Below are 19,717 nucleotides of genomic sequence, written 5' to 3'. Positions count from 1 at the left end.
AACACTGAAGTGCGTAATGAAATAATTTTCAAACTTAAAGCATTCTGTAGTCATCTTCTGTGGAATCTGATTATTTATTAAAATCTTTTAATACTATAGAATTTGGTTAACCTTCTGCTTATGTGATTTTTAGGTTCAAACCTGCATCTAGAATAGATCTTGGGATTTGCAAATCAGAAAAGTTTCAGTTATATTGGAATCGGTGGCTGTGTTTATAAGATGCCATTGGCACAAGTGGTATCACATCTCATCAGACTAGTGGGGTCTAGGTAGTGCTTGAAGCAACAGCACCCCCAGTACTCAGTGCTCAGCAAGTAGACATCTGTTTTCTGAACACTAGACAATCTCATAGCTTAACAGTGTGAGACTGAGGTTCTGCCTTCATTCTTCAAGAAACTTCCTGCATCATTTTTGTCAACTTCTTTATTTCTCCATTCCTCAGCTCTCCATTAGGAAAACGTCTATAATAACTTTCCCTACCTGCAAATGTAAGAAAGTTGGTCAGATTTGATCATGGAGGGTTTAGATATAAAAGGGTCCTGAGACCTCGCGAAGAGAAGAAACACCACAAGGTTTGGACTTTTGTGTGTCCTTCCTTCATCTCATTCTCAGTTACTTTCGTTCTTTAGCCTATTTGAAACAATCAATTGAAACCCAAAGGTTTCCCTGCTTTCCTCATGGGAGGATGAAAAATAGGAAATTGTGAATTTTCATGGACCTTAGTTAAGACAAAGTTTAAAAAAAAAAAACCCAAAACAAAATCAACTGCATTATTATATAATTTTGAAGCATTGTAAATCAGAGTACCAAACAACACTAACTCCACAATATGCCTTAATTTCTTCTAAGTTCCTTCGTTTTTTTGTAAAAATTACATTTATTGAGGGATCTAAATAGATTTTGTTTGCTTTGTAGGTGGTGGACTGTGCTTGGGACGAACTAGTCAAGATTTATACTCCATCATGTCTGGCAGTTCCTGTCTAGAGAGAAAGTGAAGGAGATCTGACGCACCAGGAACCTTTCTCTCTTCCCCCATGAGCAGACTTGCGCTAAAGTGTCAACCGTGTCACTAATCTTAGTGTTTCTTTTTAAGTAAAAGACTACTTGAACGGAGTGTTGTGCACTTCAGCATGTGGAGACTTTAGGGTTTGGTTTATTGTACAGGTAGTACTTGAGCCAGCAAAATGTTCAGCAGCTACTTAATGGCCGAAGAGTGACCGTAGCAGATCTGAGCTGGTGTCTTCAGAGTAGAATCACCAACACAGTTTTGTGATCTGTCTGGCTAATGTTGAGAGCAGAGGCTTCTTGATGAGAGCAGATCAAGTCTTCTTGATCCTTATAAAGAATAAAAGTAACTGGCAGTGTATTTTGAAATAATGTCACTGTAAAAAAGAGAAGAGTGGCTTTTCACTATAAAATGCTGTAATGTCGATCTGAGGTTTGTATCGCTCAGATGCATTTATATTTATATGTTTTACCATGACTCACATTGCATTATTTTCTTGTGCAATATGATCACTACTCTTGATAGACAGTAAATGTCATAGTTTATAGCCAACTGATTTGTTTGACCTTTTTGATTGCAGCTTCACAAAGATGGTAAAGATTGTTTTCATACATTTTTTCCCTTAGATCTCCTTGAGTAAAACAGTTGATGAAGTCATGCAGAAAGATACACTGATGATAGAGAAAACACTTAGGAAAAAATGAAATATATGCAACACTAATTGCATCACAATCCTCAAGATTTAGAGATAGGACAACCATATCTTTTATTAGGCTTGTCTTCTGTTTCCACTTAGAAAGTTTTTCCAAGAGATAAGAAGAGGAATGTGGTCATATATTCAGTGTTTCTGGACCTCTGACAACCTGGACAAAGTAGGAGCTGATGTGCAGACCAGTTGCACCTAGATACTTGCAGATTAACTGCATGGCATCAGCGTAGAGGTCCAGTGTGGCCAAGCTATTATACTTACAAGAACACATCCAACGTGTTACAGGTATGTTGAGTACTTTGCATGCCCAGTTTGACTCCTCAGCTGACATGCTGGTATTTTCATCTGAGTTTTTCTGGGGCAAGTAGAAGTTTTTATGCTTCTCCAGTCTTCCTTGAATACTCTTTCAGGATGCAACTGTGGTAGTCCTGTGGTTCTCATTGGTGTATGTTAGACTTCTGTCCTGGTTTCCTGCTAGCCAATTTTACATTAATTTTTTTTTTCCTTCTTAAAGCTGTCTCCTTTCTGGCGTTACTCCATATCAACAAACTTTACCATCAAAAGACACTTTGCAGGTCAGGTCTCTGCAGAGCTTTGGTTGGGTTTTCATAGTCTCCTGGTAATGAATGCTGTACACTTCTAGGTTGCACAACTTGTATATCAAGCAATAGCAGACACTGCCAGATCTGCTGGATGCTTTGAAGAAATGAAAGAAAGAATTCAGCAGAGCTGAGACCTGCAACTTGCAAGGAAAGAATGATTGTGCTATCTTGGAGAAAGAGCCAGGGAACTAGCAGGTAGCCACAGGGAGATACGCATATATTGATTTGGTGTTAGGGCAAGACAGAAAGAAACCCTCTTCTGCAACACGAGAATTTGGATCCTGATAGGATCTTATATTTTTCTGTGTCGGTGCAAACTGACCCCAGAATGCCATCTTCTTGAGCTGAATTATTAACAAAAAGTAGATTTTCTTTTTCCGACAGTGTGTTGCACCAAATTCCACATGTTACTGCACTTTAATTCTTTGTGCTGAGGAATGATGCAACAATAAAGCTGTGCTGCATACAGCTTTCAGCAACACCATGGGCCATAAAATCTAATTTTAGACATTAAAATTGATTATTTCAACTTTAATAGTTACTCCACTCTGCTGCTTTATCTCCCTTTTCTGTTTAGACTACAAGTTACTTGTCTAAGTGAATGGAACATTTTGGTGGTGGGTATGTATTTTATATCCTTGTTTCTGGGCGAAAGGAGGGGGATATTCCAGAATGCTGCTATAGCCTATGAGTTGGAAGGGCAAATTTGGAAAACCTAGCACAGAAGGAAGTGGGAGGAAGGAATTCTGAACATGCACGTTCAACACATGGGTTAAACCTTTTCTTAACTGCCTTCTCTCCCTTCGTGTCCTGAGCTGAGGGTTGTTGCATCCAGATTTAATACTCTTGAAAAATGAGTGCATCCAGAAGATGGACATAGTAAACAAAAACTGTGGCCTTTAGTCTTCCTGCGTGATCTTTGAATGGAGAGAATGTGCTGTAACATTTCTGCACTGTAACAGAACAACCGAGATGGCAATAGTTGTTGCTGTTTCTTAATTCTCAGGGAACGTTTGCTATAATTGTTTTAAAGAAACACTTCTTTAAAGAAGTGTTTAAGTTTTAAAGAAACACTTACTTTATTGCTAATACTAGCAATACTAGCTTCTGATCTTTTTGTCATTTACTGAAAGAGACCTTTAACGGCCACAATCTTGAAGATGTAATGTGTTCTACTTTTAAACTTGCTCCTGTGGAAGATTTTGTTTTATGGAACCAATAGATTTCTCCTTGGTTCAAGAAACATACTGATTAATCATGTTCTAAAGGAATGGATTTGCTGATCTACAATGCTATTAAATTAATTGCACACAGTATCTTTGGCTACATTCTTGTATTCACTTCCCCAATTAAGAAACGTTGATCAAAAAGTAAATGCAGTGAAAAACAGAGTATGTTATAAGTAAAGAGATTGTAATCGTGGTTTATGTCTTGAATGAATACTGGGTGACAGTTGCATTTTTCCTCTGTACTTTTGGTGACCATACTTTAGGCAACTTTGCCTAGCTGTATGTCCCATCAGGTCTGCACTTTGATAGAGGAAAGCTATTTTAAATCATTCTTTGTGTCTGCTTGTGCAGGCTGCATGTCAGTGATGCAGTGATGTCTCTCTTCTAGCCAAGTACAGTGCTGGCCTCAAGTTTTGCTGCAGAGGCTTGGGTGTACTAAGCCTCCCAGTAGCGCTGCTCAGCTTTGGATGTGCTCAGGGCATGTGAGGGGGAATGGATACAAGTCTGCACAAGGCTTCCTCTATATACCTCATGGTTGCATTAGACCCTAATTAGGAAAAACTGTCCATTAAATATTGTATATAGATCTTCACCATTTTCAGCCAAGAAACCATTTTTAAAAAGATGCCCTTAGGAATTTGACACCAATGTGCTCCATGTGGGTTTTTTTTTTTCTGTTACCTATGTCATTGTACCTAGGTGAAATGTAGAGCTGAGCATAATTTGCACCAAAGGATTAAAGCATCATAATCATCTCATTACTGTAAGGAACCACAGAGCTATTCATAACCATGATCTGTGCCCCACCGCTAGGTCAGCATTTAGTAACGGAGTCAACTTATGAACAGAGCACCCACTGCTGTCTCTGGACACGAGAACAGATAGTGTGAGGGAAGTACTTTCACTGCAGTGTCATCTCAAATGACGTTGCTTTATCCAATTCCTTCCCAGTGAAGTGCAGAACTTGTCTTTTCTGAGAGTAGTACTGGGCCTGGCCTGAATCCGTGTTGAAAAAAGGGATGGTTTGGCAAGGGTTAGCACCTTCCTTTGCTGTGCATAGACAAGACTAAAATTAGGGGTACCGTGAGAGATGTTGCAAGAGAAACTGGCCTTGCCACACAGGTGAGTTCCAAGTGATAGGATATGGTGTTTGGGACATGGGGGCTTGAGTTCCCAAATTTAGTGTTAGTGTGACTGTGTGCAGTTCTGGGCCCCACAATTTCATAAGGATGCAAAGGTCCTTGAATGCATCCAGAGGAGGGAAACAAAGCTGGTGAAAGGGCTGGAAGGAATGTCCTGTGAGGAGCAGCTGAGGACTTGGGGCTTATCTAGTTTGGAGAAAAGGATGCTGAGGGGTGACCTACAGCTTCCTGAGGAGGGGGAGTGGAGAGGGAGATGCTGAGCTCTTCTCCCTGGTATCCAGTGACAGGTCGCTTGGGAACAGTGCAAAGCTGCACTGGGGGAGGTCTAGACTGGACATCGGGAAGCATTTCTTTACTGAGAGGGTGATCAAACACTGGAACAGGCTTCCTAGAGAGACAGTGTTTCTGTTTCAATCGGGAGTGTTTGGCCCCCAATGCAGACTTGCAGCCTGATCCTCTGCAATGTCAGAGACTCTCTTCTCTAGTGATAATTTCACTGGTGAGGGGACAAAATGGTTTCTTCCAGAGGTTACGCTTAAGTGGAGTCCCAATTACTGCAGTATTTCCAGAAAGCATAATTAGATATTTTTTTTTCCATTTGCACTTATTTGGTAGAAGGCTTTTTTTCCTCCCATGTGCAAGCATTGTCACAGTGATCCACACGTTCCTTTAAATTGTGCTGCGTGGGCTTGGGATGAGTCCAAAGGGAGGCTGGAGTTAAGTGCATCGGCACAGTTCTTCAGTGGGCTTTGAAGCCAAACTTGGTCTCCAGTAAGTTTAAATGAGAGTTTCAACCTTTAAACCTTTATATGCCTTAATATTTCAGGCCACTTAACTGTGAGTTTACATTTTATGCTGCTGAAGTGGGTGAAGGCCCCCGAGGTGGAGTGCCCCATGACTCCAGGGAGGTGACCACAACTGGCACGTCATTTTGCCTGAAAACTTCTGGGGTTTGGTGCATGCTTTCTTCCCACCCTGACTTAGCACAGATGAAACTTCCAAGTATCCTGATTGCATCCATGGCTTTTGTGACTGAGGTAACCTGAGAAATTCAGATAGGTATTACTCTCACCTTTTAAAAGGAGGCATCCACACATAGTCCCGGGGTGGTTTTTTTCAGTGTTTTAATATTTCAATCGGTGGAGTTTTTAATCAATAGAAATGTACTCAAATATTATTAAAACTAAAGATTTCCATGTAAGAAGAAGATGAAAATACAACTGCCTTGGTAAGAACCAGAGAGAGAATGAAATGGAAACTGTCATGGAAAATAATTAGGGAATGCTTAAAGTCAAAAGGGAAAAAGCCAATTTAAAATGATAACTATCAGGAGAATCCCCCCATAGATTCTGTAAAGATGAAGAAGGAGGAAAAGCGAGGCTGCAGCTTTGAGTCAGGTGAGTATTACAGTGGTCCTCACAAAGTCAGTCTTGTTCTTGCATTAATGTCAGGCTCTGTAATGCGAGTGGGGAAAGGAAGGAAGGTGAGAAAAGGCCAAGCAAGAAAGAGGGAGTGAGAACAGCAGCCTGATAAAAAATGAATAAATTGAAGACTGAAAAATAACAGCCTTGCCTCTGCTGAGAAATAGTCTTCATCCAGGAACACGTCACAAAGTAGAAGGCAGCGCTGCTGTGCCTGCATCAGTCACGGGCAGAGTGACAGCGGCTGCTGGCATGGATGGTGGCGTTGAAGTGCAAGGTGGACTCACACTCAGCTCCCAGCTTCTGGAAGCAGACTGCAAGTTAGAGTTCCAAACATCGCTTCTGTCTCCATCCACACATTTACCCCAAAGGCTGATAGAAAAGAAGTTCCTTTAGTTTTTGCTTAGAGAATATTATTTCTCTTGTGGTTCACCTCTGCTGTTTAATTTCAGTGGTGCACATGGTTTCCTTTCCCTCATTACCAATTTTCAGCTTCAAACACTCATACCTTAATGTGTACCTCTGTCGTTTCATTTTATAAACCTTGCCCTCCCTCCTTGCCCTACCAGCTCCACTGCTAGTTGTAGCCCGGGGAATATGTAACACATCCCCTTTGGTGCGACTGATCCTCTTGACCACTGAGAGCCCCTTCACTGCAGCCAGCAACAGCCCTGGGCACATGCAGCTTCTCGTGGCTCAGATGAAGAGCCCAGGCTGCGGGTCCCCTGTGTTTTTCCTGCCACTCCTCCCTACCAGCGTGGTCATTTCGTGCCCCTTGCTTGCCTGGCAGTCCTCGCGCCTGCCCTGCTCCGAGAGCTGCTGGCATCAGCATTCCTTTCCTGCCATTGCTACAGGTCTCACCGAGCTGCATAAGGGCTCCTGGTGCAATGACTGGGAAGAAGTATAGCTGGCTTTGGAAGCTGGCCTTGTCTAGACGGCAGTTCAGCCTATGGACTGAACTGTAACATTTTTCTGCAGAAATCTCACAGAAAATAGCTGTGCCTTTTTAATGCTGCTGAAAGGCATGCTGTGCTAAAGTCCGTACAAGCCTACCAGAACTGACAGTCCTTGTCAGGATTTGGTCCGCTCTTTTTACTGTAAGTCTTCCAAAAACAAGCTTTGGGTGTCAAGCGTGCCATTTTCCCCCAAGCTGGCTCTTCCTAATACCGTTCCTGTGGAGAGGGAGGAGGCTGGTTTTGCTTAAAATTTGCTTAAAGAATAAAGAATAACTTTGCTAATCTTGTATTGATGGGTGAAAGGTAGTCTGCTAGTGAGAGAGACCTATCATGTGTGAAGACAGAAGGCTCAAGATTATAAGGCAGCTCCAAATAAAAGTACAGTTTTTCATTCCCTTGCGTTGCCTGCCGGTGCAGGAGCTGGCAGAGGGCTGGCTGGCGAGAGCTGCTTTTGCGGCTCCTCAAGAGTCGAGGTGACTTATTGCAGTCTCCCGTTAAAAACCTTCACCTGCCAAGTCGAGAGAAAGGATGAGCTTATTTGAACTTGACCAGGCTTTAAAATGTCACTTTCGAAGACTCTGTGTGGTTACCAATTTTTAGTGACTTTCCAAGGAAAGCCCCCCCCCGCCCCCGCTACAAACAGGTTCTCCCTGCTTTCTCAGCAGCGGTTCCCGTTTCGCTTCCCCCGCCCGAGAAGGGGCTTCCTTTGGCGACCCGGAGGGGGACCCCAACGGGAGGAAGCGGGATGCTGCAGGTGGGATGCCGCCGGTAGGCTCGATGGATGCTTTTTCCCTGGGAAGCCGTAAGCTTTTGGGGAGAGAAAAGCAGTACTGCCCAGGGGGGTGGCCTTGCACCGACCTCCCCGCTCCGGGAGATGTGGGGTTTCCTACGGGTCTCCCACGTTAGTGTCGGGTCGGGCCGGTCGCGCTCCGCCGCGATGCTGCGGGCGCCCCGCGTTCATCCCCCGGGCTGAAAGCACCGCGCTGCCGCCGCCTGTCCGTTCACCCCCGTCCCCCCCCACCCCGCGCTGCGGTCCTCCGTGGGGTTTGGAAGGGTTTGCGGGCGACGGGGAGGGGGGCTTCCCACCCCTCGCTGAGCCGGGGCGTGCTCCGGGGAACACCGCGGGGCGAGTCTGGGGGGACACTGGGGGCAGCGGTGTGGGGGGGACACCGAAGCCGGCGGCGGGGAGGGGACAGGAGGGGCAGGGAGGCGGGGGGGACACATCGGGGGCGGCGCGGTGGGGACATTCCGGGGGCGACGCGGGGGGAGGGGGGGGGGGGGGACACACGACACGTCGGGGGCGGCCGCCCTACCGGGAGCGCGTCCTGCCTCCGCCCGCCCCCTGCCTCCCTCCGTCCCGTCCCCCCGCCGCCGCCGCCGCGGCGGGTGGCCGGGCGGCAGTGCCGCGGGCCCCGGCGGCGGGTCCGTGCGTGGGGAGGATGGTCCGGTGGCGGGGCCGGGCGCGGGGCGTCGCGGTGGCGGTGGCGCACGGGCTGTGCTCGGGCTCGCTGAACATCCTGCTGAAGTTCCTGCTGGCCCGCTACCACTTCGCCTTCCTGACGCTGCTGCAGTGCCTCAGCAGCGCGGCGGCGGCGCTGGGGCTGGAGGCGCTGCGGCGGCGGGGGCTGGCGGCGCTGCCGCCCTTCGGGCCCCGCCTGGCGCGCCCCTTCGCCGCCGTGGCCGCCCTGGCCACCCTGCAGTCCACCCTCACCCTCTGGTCGCTGCGCGGCCTCAGCCTCCCCATGTACGTCGTCTTCAAGCGCTGCCTGCCCCTCGTCACCCTCCTCACCGGCGCCCTGGTGCTCCGCGACGGCATGCCCTCGCCCGGCGTCCTCGTCGCCGTCCTCATCACCACCTGCGGAGCCGCGCTGGCCGGTGAGTGCGACCGCCAAGCCGCCGGAGGGACGGGACGGGGCGGGCGGCCGCGCCGCGCCGCGGGGCTCCCCGACGGCCGCGCCTCTTCTCCATCGGCAGCCCCCGCCGCTCCCGCTGGGCTCCGGGACGGGACGGGGCGGGCAGCGGCAGCGCGGGGGGGAAAGGAGCGAGGGTACGGGTGGCCGTGCAACCCCGGGACGGGGGCAGCCGCGGCCCCCGCTGTGTCAGGCGGAACCGCACGGGGGCAGGTGCGACCTTGCGGGGTGGATGCAGCCCCGCCGTGACGGCTACGATCTTGCAGGGCTCAGTGCAACCTCAGGGAGGTGGGTGCGTCCTTGTGGGGGTCGGTGCAGCTCTGTAGGGGTCGGTGCAACCTTATTGCAACCCTGTTAGTGAAGCTGCAACCCTGTAGAGGGAGGTGTGGTCTTATGGGAGGTGGGTGCAGCCTTACAGGGGTAGATGTACTCTTCTGGGGGCAACTTGCAAGCCCATGGGGGTAACCGCAGCCCTCCTGGGGTAAGTGCAGTCTTACAGGGGTAGGAGCAACCTTTGGTGTCAGCTGCAACCCCATGGGGCCAGGGGCCCTACTTGTGTTGATTTCCAGCCGAGGTGTAGGTGGGGTGGGAAGCAAAGCTGGCTCTGTGTGGCCTGGCAACGCTCCTGGGTTGGGGGCTGCCCCAGGGAACGGAGCACACACACATGGTGAATAGTTTGATCTGCAAAGAAGCCTGACCGGGGGCTCCGCAGGGAGGCTCTCGCTGTGAGGGCCCCACATCGCTTGGCCTTGCTGGGGGTGCGGGAGGGCAGAAGGAAGGCTAGGGGGCTGGGGGACAAGCAGACCGGCCAGCCGGAGCTGATGTGTGCCTGCCCTGTTGCTGTGTGTATGTGCGATTTCAGCTGCAAAGCTCCTGTAATGTCTTCATAAAAGGGAGAATGCAATGTGATTTTGGCTGCAGGGTTTAGGGGGAAGGCAGAGGACATTCAATAGCTTTGCAGCATTCAAAAAAAAAAAAGAAGAGGTATATCTGTTGGGAGGTAAGTGTGTCCAGCCTCGGGACAAGCATGACAAATCCTAGGAGTTATGTTAAGGGCACTGATACTTTTTCCTAAATATCCCCCCAGCCCAAAACTTTGCTCTCTTTCTGTCTCACATGCAAAAACCATGCTTGTTTCCTTCTGTGACTCTCCCGACAGGAGCTGGTGACCTGACAGGGGATGCTATGGGCTATGTGACAGGCGTGCTGGCCGTGCTGATACACGCTGCCTACCTGGTGCTCATTCAGAAGACCAGTGTAGATAGTGAATACGGACCCCTGACAGCTCAGTACGCCATCGCTGTTTCGGCCACCCCTTTTCTCATCATCTGCTCCTTTGCCAGCATGGATTCCATCAATGTCTGGTCCTTCCCAGGCTGGAAGGACCCTGCCATGGTATGCATCTTTATCGCTTGCGTCCTGATTAGCTGTGCCATGAACTTTACCACCCTTCACTGCACTTACATTAACTCGGCTGTGACCACCAGCTTCGTAGGGGTGGTGAAGAGCATAGCAACCATCACGGTGGGCATGGTGGCGTTCAATGATGTGGAGCCCACAAAGTTATTTATAGCCGGTGTTGTGGTCAACACCTTGGGGTCTGTCATTTACTGTGTGGCCAAATACATTGAGACCAGACGGCAGAGCAATTATGAGGACCTGGAGAAAGAAGCTAGAGAAGAGGAGGGGAAAAGGCAGGCTGGGGACCAAGCACTGTTTGCAATGGAGGCGATTTCCCAGGAGAAGGGAGATGGGGAAGCAGCAGTGGAAGGATCAGCCACGGGGGACAGCCGGACCGGAGAGGAAGAGAAGGACGGCACTGAGAAACCTGCCAAGGGACTGGCAGTCCAGGGGAAAGCCACAGGCACACAAGAAGTGAACAGGAGCTCGCTGAAGGATGCCTATCTTGGAGTATGGAGGTTGGTGAGGGGTGCTAATTATATAAAGAAGGATTATTTGATAGAAAATGAAGAGCTACCAAACCCTTAAAAAGCAGGTTTGAAAACCTATTGCTTGAGGACAGACACCTGGTTCTCTGTACAGGGGGGAAGGCAGAGCATACATTTCCACATCAATGCTGACAGATCCAAATCACATAGGATGACTTTACCTCATTGTCAAAAAGCAACAGGTCAGAGTTTGCTCATGCTTTGGGCTTGCTTTCAGCTGCTTTCAATACATCAGTTTAGACCCACCACAGCTAAAGGTGCCGAGTCCTCTGCTGTGGCCACAGAGAGAGTTGGGTGATGGGAAGTCAGGGGGTGCTTGCCCAGCAGCCTGGGCCATGGGGGACATCAGTACCATGACTTAGTCAGCAGTGCCGGTGACAGGGCACTGGCCTGTAGCTTAGCTTGTGTCTGGAGCCTTGTGATTTTAACACCATTCAGAGGCTCTGTCAATGTGCTTCCGTATCTCTGTTCGTCCAATTATAGGTACTCTTTATAAATATATTCCTACAATATATAAGCTCTTATTATTAGTATTAACTATACTTTTATGTGCTCCTCTGCGTCAGTACAATTGCAACAGAGCTAGAGGTTGTGCCACTTCAATTATATTGGTGTGAAATCACCCTCTTAACTGAAGAATTGAAACTCTCCGATTCTGTGGCCAGGCTGGACCTCGGACCTGGTTTACATTGGGTGGTTTGTCTCTTCAGTAGAAATAGTTTTGTGTTAGGGTGGTGTACATGAGAGCAGAACCAGATCTGAGCTTTTGAGAAGCTTTGGTTAGAAAAAGAAGGATGTTTTTCTATGAGCTTTAACTACATGTAGCATTGGGAATATTAGCTTGACCCAAATGAAGGAGTTTGGAAATGTTAGTATGTATTAATTTGATTCGGGAGGGCTATAAAAAAATTAGGGAAAAAGCATGTGCCTTGTGCTATCCCCTCCTTGTACCCTAAAGTCGGGGGAAGCAGAGCCTGGACTGGAACCTAGGTGTCCTCTCCATCTCTCTCTTCCAGAAGCACAGACTGATAGCCAAATTGGGGACACCATCTCTCTGGGCTTCCCAGGGCTGCTTTTGTGGGACAGTTTTGCTGTATCCTGGCCACATGTTGGGACATGGCTTTGTGCGTATCAGCCCTCCCTGTCCCCGTGCTGGGGTGTGCAGTGGAAGAAAGGGCAGGCAGGCAGGGAGCTGCAGTGTGCTCCGGCAGGTCCCGCAGCCGAGCGCTCGCAGGCACTAAGATGTCGGTGGCTTTGGTGGAACCTGCTCCCCTGTGCCCAGACCGTCCCCACGGGCTGCGAGGGGCAGAGCTGCCTCTCCCCCCTGGCCGTTGAGCAATCCCATGGGAAGTGGGAAGCAGGTGCTCCAGCAGGGCCTCTACTGAATATACTGGTATTTTGTACCATATATGTTTAACGGGAAAAGCTGGGGAAACAGGCATTTGAGTACTTCTTAGCCCGGGGACACCCTTTCAGGAGGCAGGGGTCCTTGGGTCAAACCTTTGCTCAGAACCAGGCAGAGAAGGGATTTGACTGTGAGTCTTCCTCATCCCAAAAGGGTGCCCCAGCCATTGGGCCATCTTGACCACAGGCTAAAACACATTGTTATAATCTCCTGAAAAAATGAACCAAGTTTGTTGTTGTTGTTGTTGTTTCTATTATTATTATTATTATTATTATTATTATTATTTATTAAGCCACTGAACTGAAAATCAGTTATTCCCACAGCCCTAATCAAGCAGTGCCTAGCCCAATGCCTTCTCAAGCCAAGCAGGCAGCATTAGCCTCGCAGCACGTTCAGCACTGAAATCCAAAATGAGCAATTTCCCCAGCAGGGAATATTTGCAAAACCGATCTCTAGGGGAGCTTTAGATTCTTGTCAATAAATGCAGGCAGAGGCATCGGGTGCGACATTACGTTTTTTGAGTGAGTGCAGAAGTCGGGTGACCTGGCATCACCCATGAATTTTGAAACAGATGGCTATAAAGGCATTCAGGCTAAAAGCCTGTAGCTGCTGAGCTGGGGGGACGGGGCACGGAGATCTCTGTACATCACACATTATGTATAGCTTGTGAGTATCGAGAGATTCTGGCTGTATGCCAAAATACGTCGTTTACTTCCTGCTCAAGCTCCACACAGCATCTTTTGCAAAAAAAAGCACTATTTTCTGTTTCTAGGCTAATATCATAGGATTTTTGTTAGTTTTTCAAATGCATCCTAAAGAAGTTTGTGCCTATGACTTCCAGTTGCTGTATTACTAAACTCGTTGATACTGAACTTCACTGTAGTCGTACGGATGGATGAAGAGAAGCCCACATTTCTGATCTGTCCTCACTGTGCTCAGTGTTTTCTGTCCACAAGAAATGTGGATCTTCTTACCACCTGGATGCCAGTCTTAGATCCTGTAGCGCACACTCCGTGTTTGGCACGTGCTGTAGAAAGCTGTCCCCCCCGGACCCTTGTTGCAGGACTTTTTCCTGGGGGAGTTCAGTGTTTTGCTGCTTACTGTTGTTGAAGTATTAGTAGAAACTTGCAGAAATTCGAACAGTTTTGACTCTTAAAAAAGCTGCTGTTACGATGTTGTACGTTTGCATGTGTGGTTGAAATGTGATTATATTGCGTTCTGTTTATACCTGTAAATTCCCTAAATTAAAATGGGAATTTGGCAAATGCAATCCACTTTTTCAGTAAAAGAGACTGTCGCACAATAAAATAAAAATACTGCCTCGTGCTGAGGTATTTTAATAGCATTGGCGGAAGACTGCAGAATGAGATGTGGGAATAAAATGCGTTGCTTTCCAAAAGCCTTCTGGTTTTCTTATTGTTGCTACTCCGGGGTGCTCATTTTTGGTTCATTTATAGTTATTCTTGTGCCTTTATACCGTCCAAGTTTCCTCAGCATGTGACCACACACTATAAATACTGTCACGGACAGAGGGCCTGAGGACAGACAAAGGAACACAAGAACCTGAAGTGGCCGAGTCCTCTGTACAGCTTGAAGTATCTGTGGTTCTCAGCAGTGATTTCTCTGGTTACGTATTTAAGATGATTTAGTGTCACTAGTGTAACTGCTGTAACTTTAAAATACATAAAAATAAGATGCTCCTTATTAAGAGTTATATTATAAAATCATTGCATTATTAAAGGACTTAATACTGATTTTATTTTACAATGTTAAGTATTTGTATTACCAGCTATGTCACGTGGCAACCCTAGGAGATGACTTAAGCGTTAGTTTTTACCTGTTTGCTTTGGGTGAAAAGTATGTAGCGTGCCCGTGGCTGGAACTGGGTTGTGCCAGACACTGAGGCTGGTGATTATGGCAGAATTCATCTTAGAGCTCCACACAAATGTGCCCGGGGGACAGTTTAGAGAAAGAAACTGTCCTTGTTCCAGGATAATGAATGAACCTGGTGCACAATGACTGCTTTGAGAATAAACATTAGTTTCAGTGACAACACAAGTAACACCTGCTCTAGCACTACCATGCACGCACGCACATGCACACACACGCACACAAATACACATGCAACAGGAAAATGAAAGCCAGACTGGCTGTCTTTTCTAAAACACATTATTTTCTCAAAGAAATTAAAGAGGGGCCAGGGCATTTGGAGGCAGGGTGTGCCAAATTTCTAAGGGTAAGTAAAAAATTTGCATACATCACTGACAAACTGATCCTGCATTTACCATCCCTTCCAGAAGGAAAAGAAGAGCAACCTACAAAAAAACCCAGGTGAGAGTGAAAGAAATTTCACAGTTTATTAAGCAACACTCCACAGCCTGGTGTCTGTCCAGGGATAGTTTATTGCCAGTGCTTAACAGCCTCCTGTAATTTGATTACGTCTGTTTGCTGCAGGCAAAGGCTTCAGTAGGCAGAAAGGTGCAAGCGCTTCAGCTCTGGTCTCTAAATTAACATTTGAACATTTTGCTGCTTGCCCTGGTTAAGGTTTAACACCACAGAGTCCCGTCTCCTTTCCCTCTCTGCCCGTGCCTGTATAATTTCATGTATTGCTTTGAGGGGTTTTCTGTGTTTTTTTAACCTGAAGCCTCTAAGTGCAGTGCAGGCAATCAACTCTGCCTCTCAATTAGCTGCTATATTCATGCTTCAGTAGCTTGTTGGAGGTCATCGGGAAGCTTCTCACTTCAACCCCTCTCCCGTCGGGAACTGATGAGTGTGCACATGCCCTCCTTTTCTCTTCCCTTGTTCCTGCTGTGTTTACCAAATCTTGTTTCCAGTGTCCAGCCTGAAAACATCTGCCAGTGGCGGAGGACTTGCCGCAGAGGCTTCTGACATATTATTATTGTTATTTTCTTTTTTTTTCTAAAAGGGCAGGGAGGGGATGGACCAGCGGGATCGTGTGTGTCCAGATTGCTCCTCGCTACCTTTCTGCACGTTTCTGCACACCCGCTCCCTGCGTACCCGCTCCCAATATAGCTCAGCCGTGGCTGCCTACCAGCTTCTTGTGGAGCTGGGCCAGGGCTGCCCACCAGTATCCCACAGAGCTGGTCTGTGCGCAGGGCAGACGGAGTGAGGGCCCCCTCTCTGCCAGCCGGCCAGCACCGAAATCTCCTGGTCCTGCACACTGGTGTGGGTATTTGTTATCCACGTAAAACCAGGAGAATTTTTTTCACAGTAAAAGCATTTTGAGTAATAAAGCTATAAACCCTAAAAGGGTTGCCACCATTATTGCTGTTGAGCCAGGCTCATTTTTATTATAGGTGGAGACTAAAAGCCTGCCACGCTTTAATGCTGGACGTTGTGTTTGAATAGGAAAGAGCCCACACCTGAGATGGAGAGAACATGAAAACACTGCTCAAAGAAGTACATGGGATTTGGATTAGGATGGATGTGGAAAATATGAGGGTTACAAATCAGGATGGATGGGGAAAATACGAGAGTTTGCAGAAAAGCGAAATGTTTCAGTTCGTATCCATCTCTTACACCCACACGCCTGGGGAGCTGAAAGCCAGCCCCTCCACCACATTTCAGTTTGTCACTGGTCTTACACGGAAAGAAATAGTAACGGTACCAGGGCTAAAGAGTGTGGTGAATCTGCAGTGAACGCACTTGAATTTGGGGCCCTGGAAGAGGGATACACATGAAGGAGAGAGGCAGAGTGAATGTCCTGGCTGGGGGGAAGACAGGTGGATGTGCTCTTTGTGGCCCTTTTCTTACTGGACAGATACAAGAAATTCTGCTCTGGGCACATTAATTTTGTTGATCAGTTGGTCCTTTATCAAATAAGAGCAATGTCACTTTTGTTCTCAAAATTACACCTTTTTTTTTTTGTTAGGTGCTATTAATTTTGTTCCTGACACAACAAGACAGATTTCAACAATTCTTTAACAGAATTTAGGATTTATCTAAAAAAGGGCAATAGCTGCTAAGGTCAGAGTCTGTTTCTTACCTGTCATGGGAGGGTGTCAAATGAGAGACAATAATGAGCTGGAACTGGTCATGATAGAGAATCAGTCAGGTTTACCGGCTGCTGTAAATATTGAGTATCAATTAATAAATAGAAATAGCTACAGGGTTCTGTATATATCACCATTAATTCCTTGCGTCTTGAATTGGCCTAATTCTCTTAAGTGAATTTTCAGAGTATCTCTGTAAACCTGTCCTTATGGTCTGTCCAATTCCAAACCGTGTACGATTGGTTAAAATGTAAAATATGGATTTTTCCCTTCTGGTTATCACACCACTAGCCAACCTGGGCTTGGAAGGGGAGAGAGGTTCCCTCTGTGGATGTGCCTTCTTGAGTGAGTGAACATTCAGTGGCACAGAAAAGGTCCAATAATGTACGTTATTACAAACATATGAAAAGTGGCAAAATATGTCCTTATCACAATTTTACAGGAAAAAAATTCTATTTCCTCAAGCATAGTGGCTGACAGGTCACTTGGTCTGAATATTCATTGAACACCGGAAAGCCGATGCACACACAACGCACCACAACTGACAGTGCCCGGTCACACAATTTTGGCCCTGAGATTTGCGATATTTTCAAAACCAAAAGAAACTGGGATGCATTTGCCTGGCACCATGGAAGAAATTGCTTAACTTAGGAAAGTTGGGGTGCAGGACTCTGTGAGGAGCTCCTCTCCGAAGAAGCACCACTGCCAAGCCAGCAGCATATTTCGAGGATTACTGAGACAAGGCTGGACTTTCAAAATTGCTCAACTGTTTTGTTTGGGTTTTTTTTTATTAATAACAGTTAAGCATCAGCAGAATAGTGTGTAATATCTGGCCGTGTCCTGGGGTGCCTTCTGGGTGCTGAACTCTTCTGAACCGCTCAAATGTTGCAGTGGCCCGATCAAACCAGGGCTAACTGTGCTGCATCCAGCTCTGCCATCCAACACAACCAGCGCAGTTTCTTTTTCCTTTTGGAGGATCTAATTAGCAATGATTAAGTATACTTGTATGCTCATAAAGGTCTTTTGTACAATCAGCTGCTCCAAGCTGATTGTCCAAGCAGATCCAAGCACCATTCAATGTTGCAGTTCAGGAAAGGTACTAAGCAATAGCTAGCTACAGAAGAGCAGTCTTGGTTTCATGGGTATGTGTCACGTGAAATTTGTTCCCTCTGGTTTACTATATTTTCCTTTAAGACATGGAAGATGAAAACAACAGCCAGCACTGGCTTTTCAACAGAAGCTTTTGAAGGAGGAGTTCGAGTTATTTGGTATCCAAGCTTTAGACTTTCCCCAGCTTTATCTACTTCAGCGCCTTTCCTCAAAACGTGCAAATTTGGATCTTGACTGAGCTTTAGTGTTGATTTGGCACCATTCTTTTTTTATTTTATTCTCTTTCTGCCAACTTTAGCTCTGCCTGTCTCTCTGTGACTGGTCGGGTAGGGCAAAATGTGGTTCCAGGCCTGGCACACACCCTGTGAATCCTCGTCAGGGAAATCAAAGCGGCAGCCAGCAGACAAAAAGCATCAGATCCCACTCTCCTGGACAAAGACAAGGACATGCTGTTCTGTGATTGAGCTCCATTACTGATTTATAGTGATTTATACTCATCATGAACAAGCACAGTGAGTAAGGCCTTCAGAGTCAAGGCGGCTTCACTGCATCCCTGCATTTAAAGCGTGGGTTGAAACTGGAGATTATTTCTTGGTGGGGCTCCTCTTGGTGCATTGTATAGGTCCAACGTGCTGGCATGTAAATTGGCAAACTTTGAAGACTCGGGCTGCTATGTGAACGCAGATTCCTACGTGGGAACAGACTGGGAGCAGTCACTGCAACACCTTCCAGATTGCCATCGTGGATGCTCTGATTCAGTAGTCCTCGCCTTTCTACAAAAACATGTAAGCTTATGTTTATTTTGTGCCTTGACGGAGCCTTTGTTCAGTAGGACTTGAACATAAATGAAAGCATTTTGCTACATTAGGGGCTCAGTAGTGGCTGGTGTTTCACCTCCCCAACCTGAGGAGAGGTTTAGAAGTGGGTTTGGGGGTTAATTCTCTATCTGTGCTTGAGGAGCTAATGCTCGCAATTCCAGCAATGCAAAGTCAAAGAAACACCCCTTCCACCCAAAATCTATTTGCTCACATGGCTATGGCAGGGCAACTGATGGTAAAATCGCCTGCTGCAGGAAAAGGGGGATTTTTTCGGCTCAGCGTGTGCCATTGGGTTGGGAGGCACAGCCGTGCCACCAGGGAAGGGCCACCAGCTGCCAGGGCTGCGCCGGCACCCTTGAACAAGCACAGCTGTAACTGCCTGGGAGAGCAGCTCTTGCCACTGATGCTGCGCAGGTGAGTGTTCTCCTGTGGGGCCAGGGCTACGAAGATGATGAGGGGACTGGAACCTCTCTCTTATGAAGAAAGGCTGAGGGACTTGGGTCTTTTTAGTCTGGAAACAAAACGACTGAGGGGGGATCTTATCAACGCTTATAAATACTTAAAGGGTGGGTGTCAGGAGGATGGGGCCAGGCTCTTTTCAGTGGTGCCCAGGGACAGGACAAGGGGTAACAGGCACAAACTTGAGCATAGGAAGTTCCACCTAAACATGAGGAGGAACTTCTTTCCTTTGAGGGTGGCAGAGCACTGGAACAGGCTGCCCAGAGAGGTGGTGGAGTCTCCAACTCTGGAGACATTCAAAACCCACCTGGACGCGTTCCTGTGCAACCTGCTCTAGGGGACCCTGCTCTGGCAGGGGGGTTGGACTGGATGATCTCCAGAGTTGGAGACTCTGTGATTCTGTGGGTTTTCCCCTTTCCTGAAACACCTCAGGGGGAGCTGGCTCATGGCAGCTCCCTCGGCCCCCTCCAAGTCCGGGGCAGCGGCTCAGCTCAGGTGTTCAGTGGCATCACGGCAAGGGAGGGGAATAGCACAAATTTTACATGAGCAATCCAGGCAGGCTATTATCGGAGCAGAAATGGTTCCTTTATTATATTACTTTTTTTTTTTTCCCCAGTCACAGCTCCCTCTATATTTCTGAAAGGAAAAATGCAAACCCACTATGAGTTTTTTTTATAAGAAAATATTTATTTAAGAAGCAAGTTCCTGCAGGCAAACCAGCACTGTCTGAGCTTGCAAAATAATTCAGTGTATGGAATGGATTAGGTTGGTGGCTGCCTTATTTTCATTGCCTTCAAAGTGGCTGGGAAAACAAAGATGTAAAAGTAAGGACCGTAATAAAGAATGAGCTCCGTAAAGCATCTTTGCTACAGCGAACCATCAAACCCATTTGAGAACGCCAGAGATTTAGCATTATTCTTGAGCTGACTTGACAAAGAAATCTGGCATCTTTGCAGTTGAGCCTTAGAATAAAAAAATGCCATAAATT

The 19,717-nt window shown here is 47.2% G+C and overlaps 2 protein-coding genes across 2 annotated transcripts in view; both read left to right on the top strand.

The window, feature by feature from the left end:
* Positions 1-1,553, top strand: part of PEX7 (peroxisomal biogenesis factor 7) — a 45,216-nt gene extending 43,663 nt beyond the window's left edge. Inside the window, exon 10 of the mRNA XM_074580617.1 lies at positions 916-1,553. Within this exon, the coding sequence (XP_074436718.1) occupies positions 916-984 (69 nt within the window). The 3' untranslated portion in view covers positions 985-1,553. The remainder of the gene's footprint in view (positions 1-915) is intronic.
* A 6,951-nt stretch (positions 1,554-8,504) lies between these two features.
* SLC35D3 (solute carrier family 35 member D3) lies at positions 8,505-13,678 on the top strand. Its single transcript, XM_074578288.1, has 2 exons — positions 8,505-8,940; positions 10,135-13,678. The coding sequence occupies exons 1-2, from the start codon at positions 8,505-8,507 to the stop codon at positions 10,962-10,964; spliced, it is 1,266 nt and encodes a 421-aa protein (XP_074434389.1). The 3' UTR covers positions 10,965-13,678.
* Positions 13,679-19,717: the final 6,039 nt, after the last annotated feature.

The sequence above is a fragment of the Larus michahellis genome, chromosome 3, assembly GCF_964199755.1.
Source record: "Larus michahellis chromosome 3, bLarMic1.1, whole genome shotgun sequence".
Taxonomy (NCBI): domain Eukaryota; kingdom Metazoa; phylum Chordata; class Aves; order Charadriiformes; family Laridae; genus Larus; species Larus michahellis.
This window is presented reverse-complemented; position numbering and strand designations above follow the sequence as displayed.

What these genes read in the sequence shown, in the direction of transcription:
- SLC35D3 (XM_074578288.1), top strand. Translation starts at nt 8,505, where the DNA reads ATGGTCCGGTGGCGGGGCCGGGCGCGGGGCGTCGCGGTGGCGGTGGCG. An exon ending in CTGCGGAGCCGCGCTGGCCG is followed by an intron (nt 8,941 to 10,134) that starts GTGAGTGCGACC and finishes CTCTCCCGACAG; the next exon opens with GAGCTGGTGACCTGACAGGG.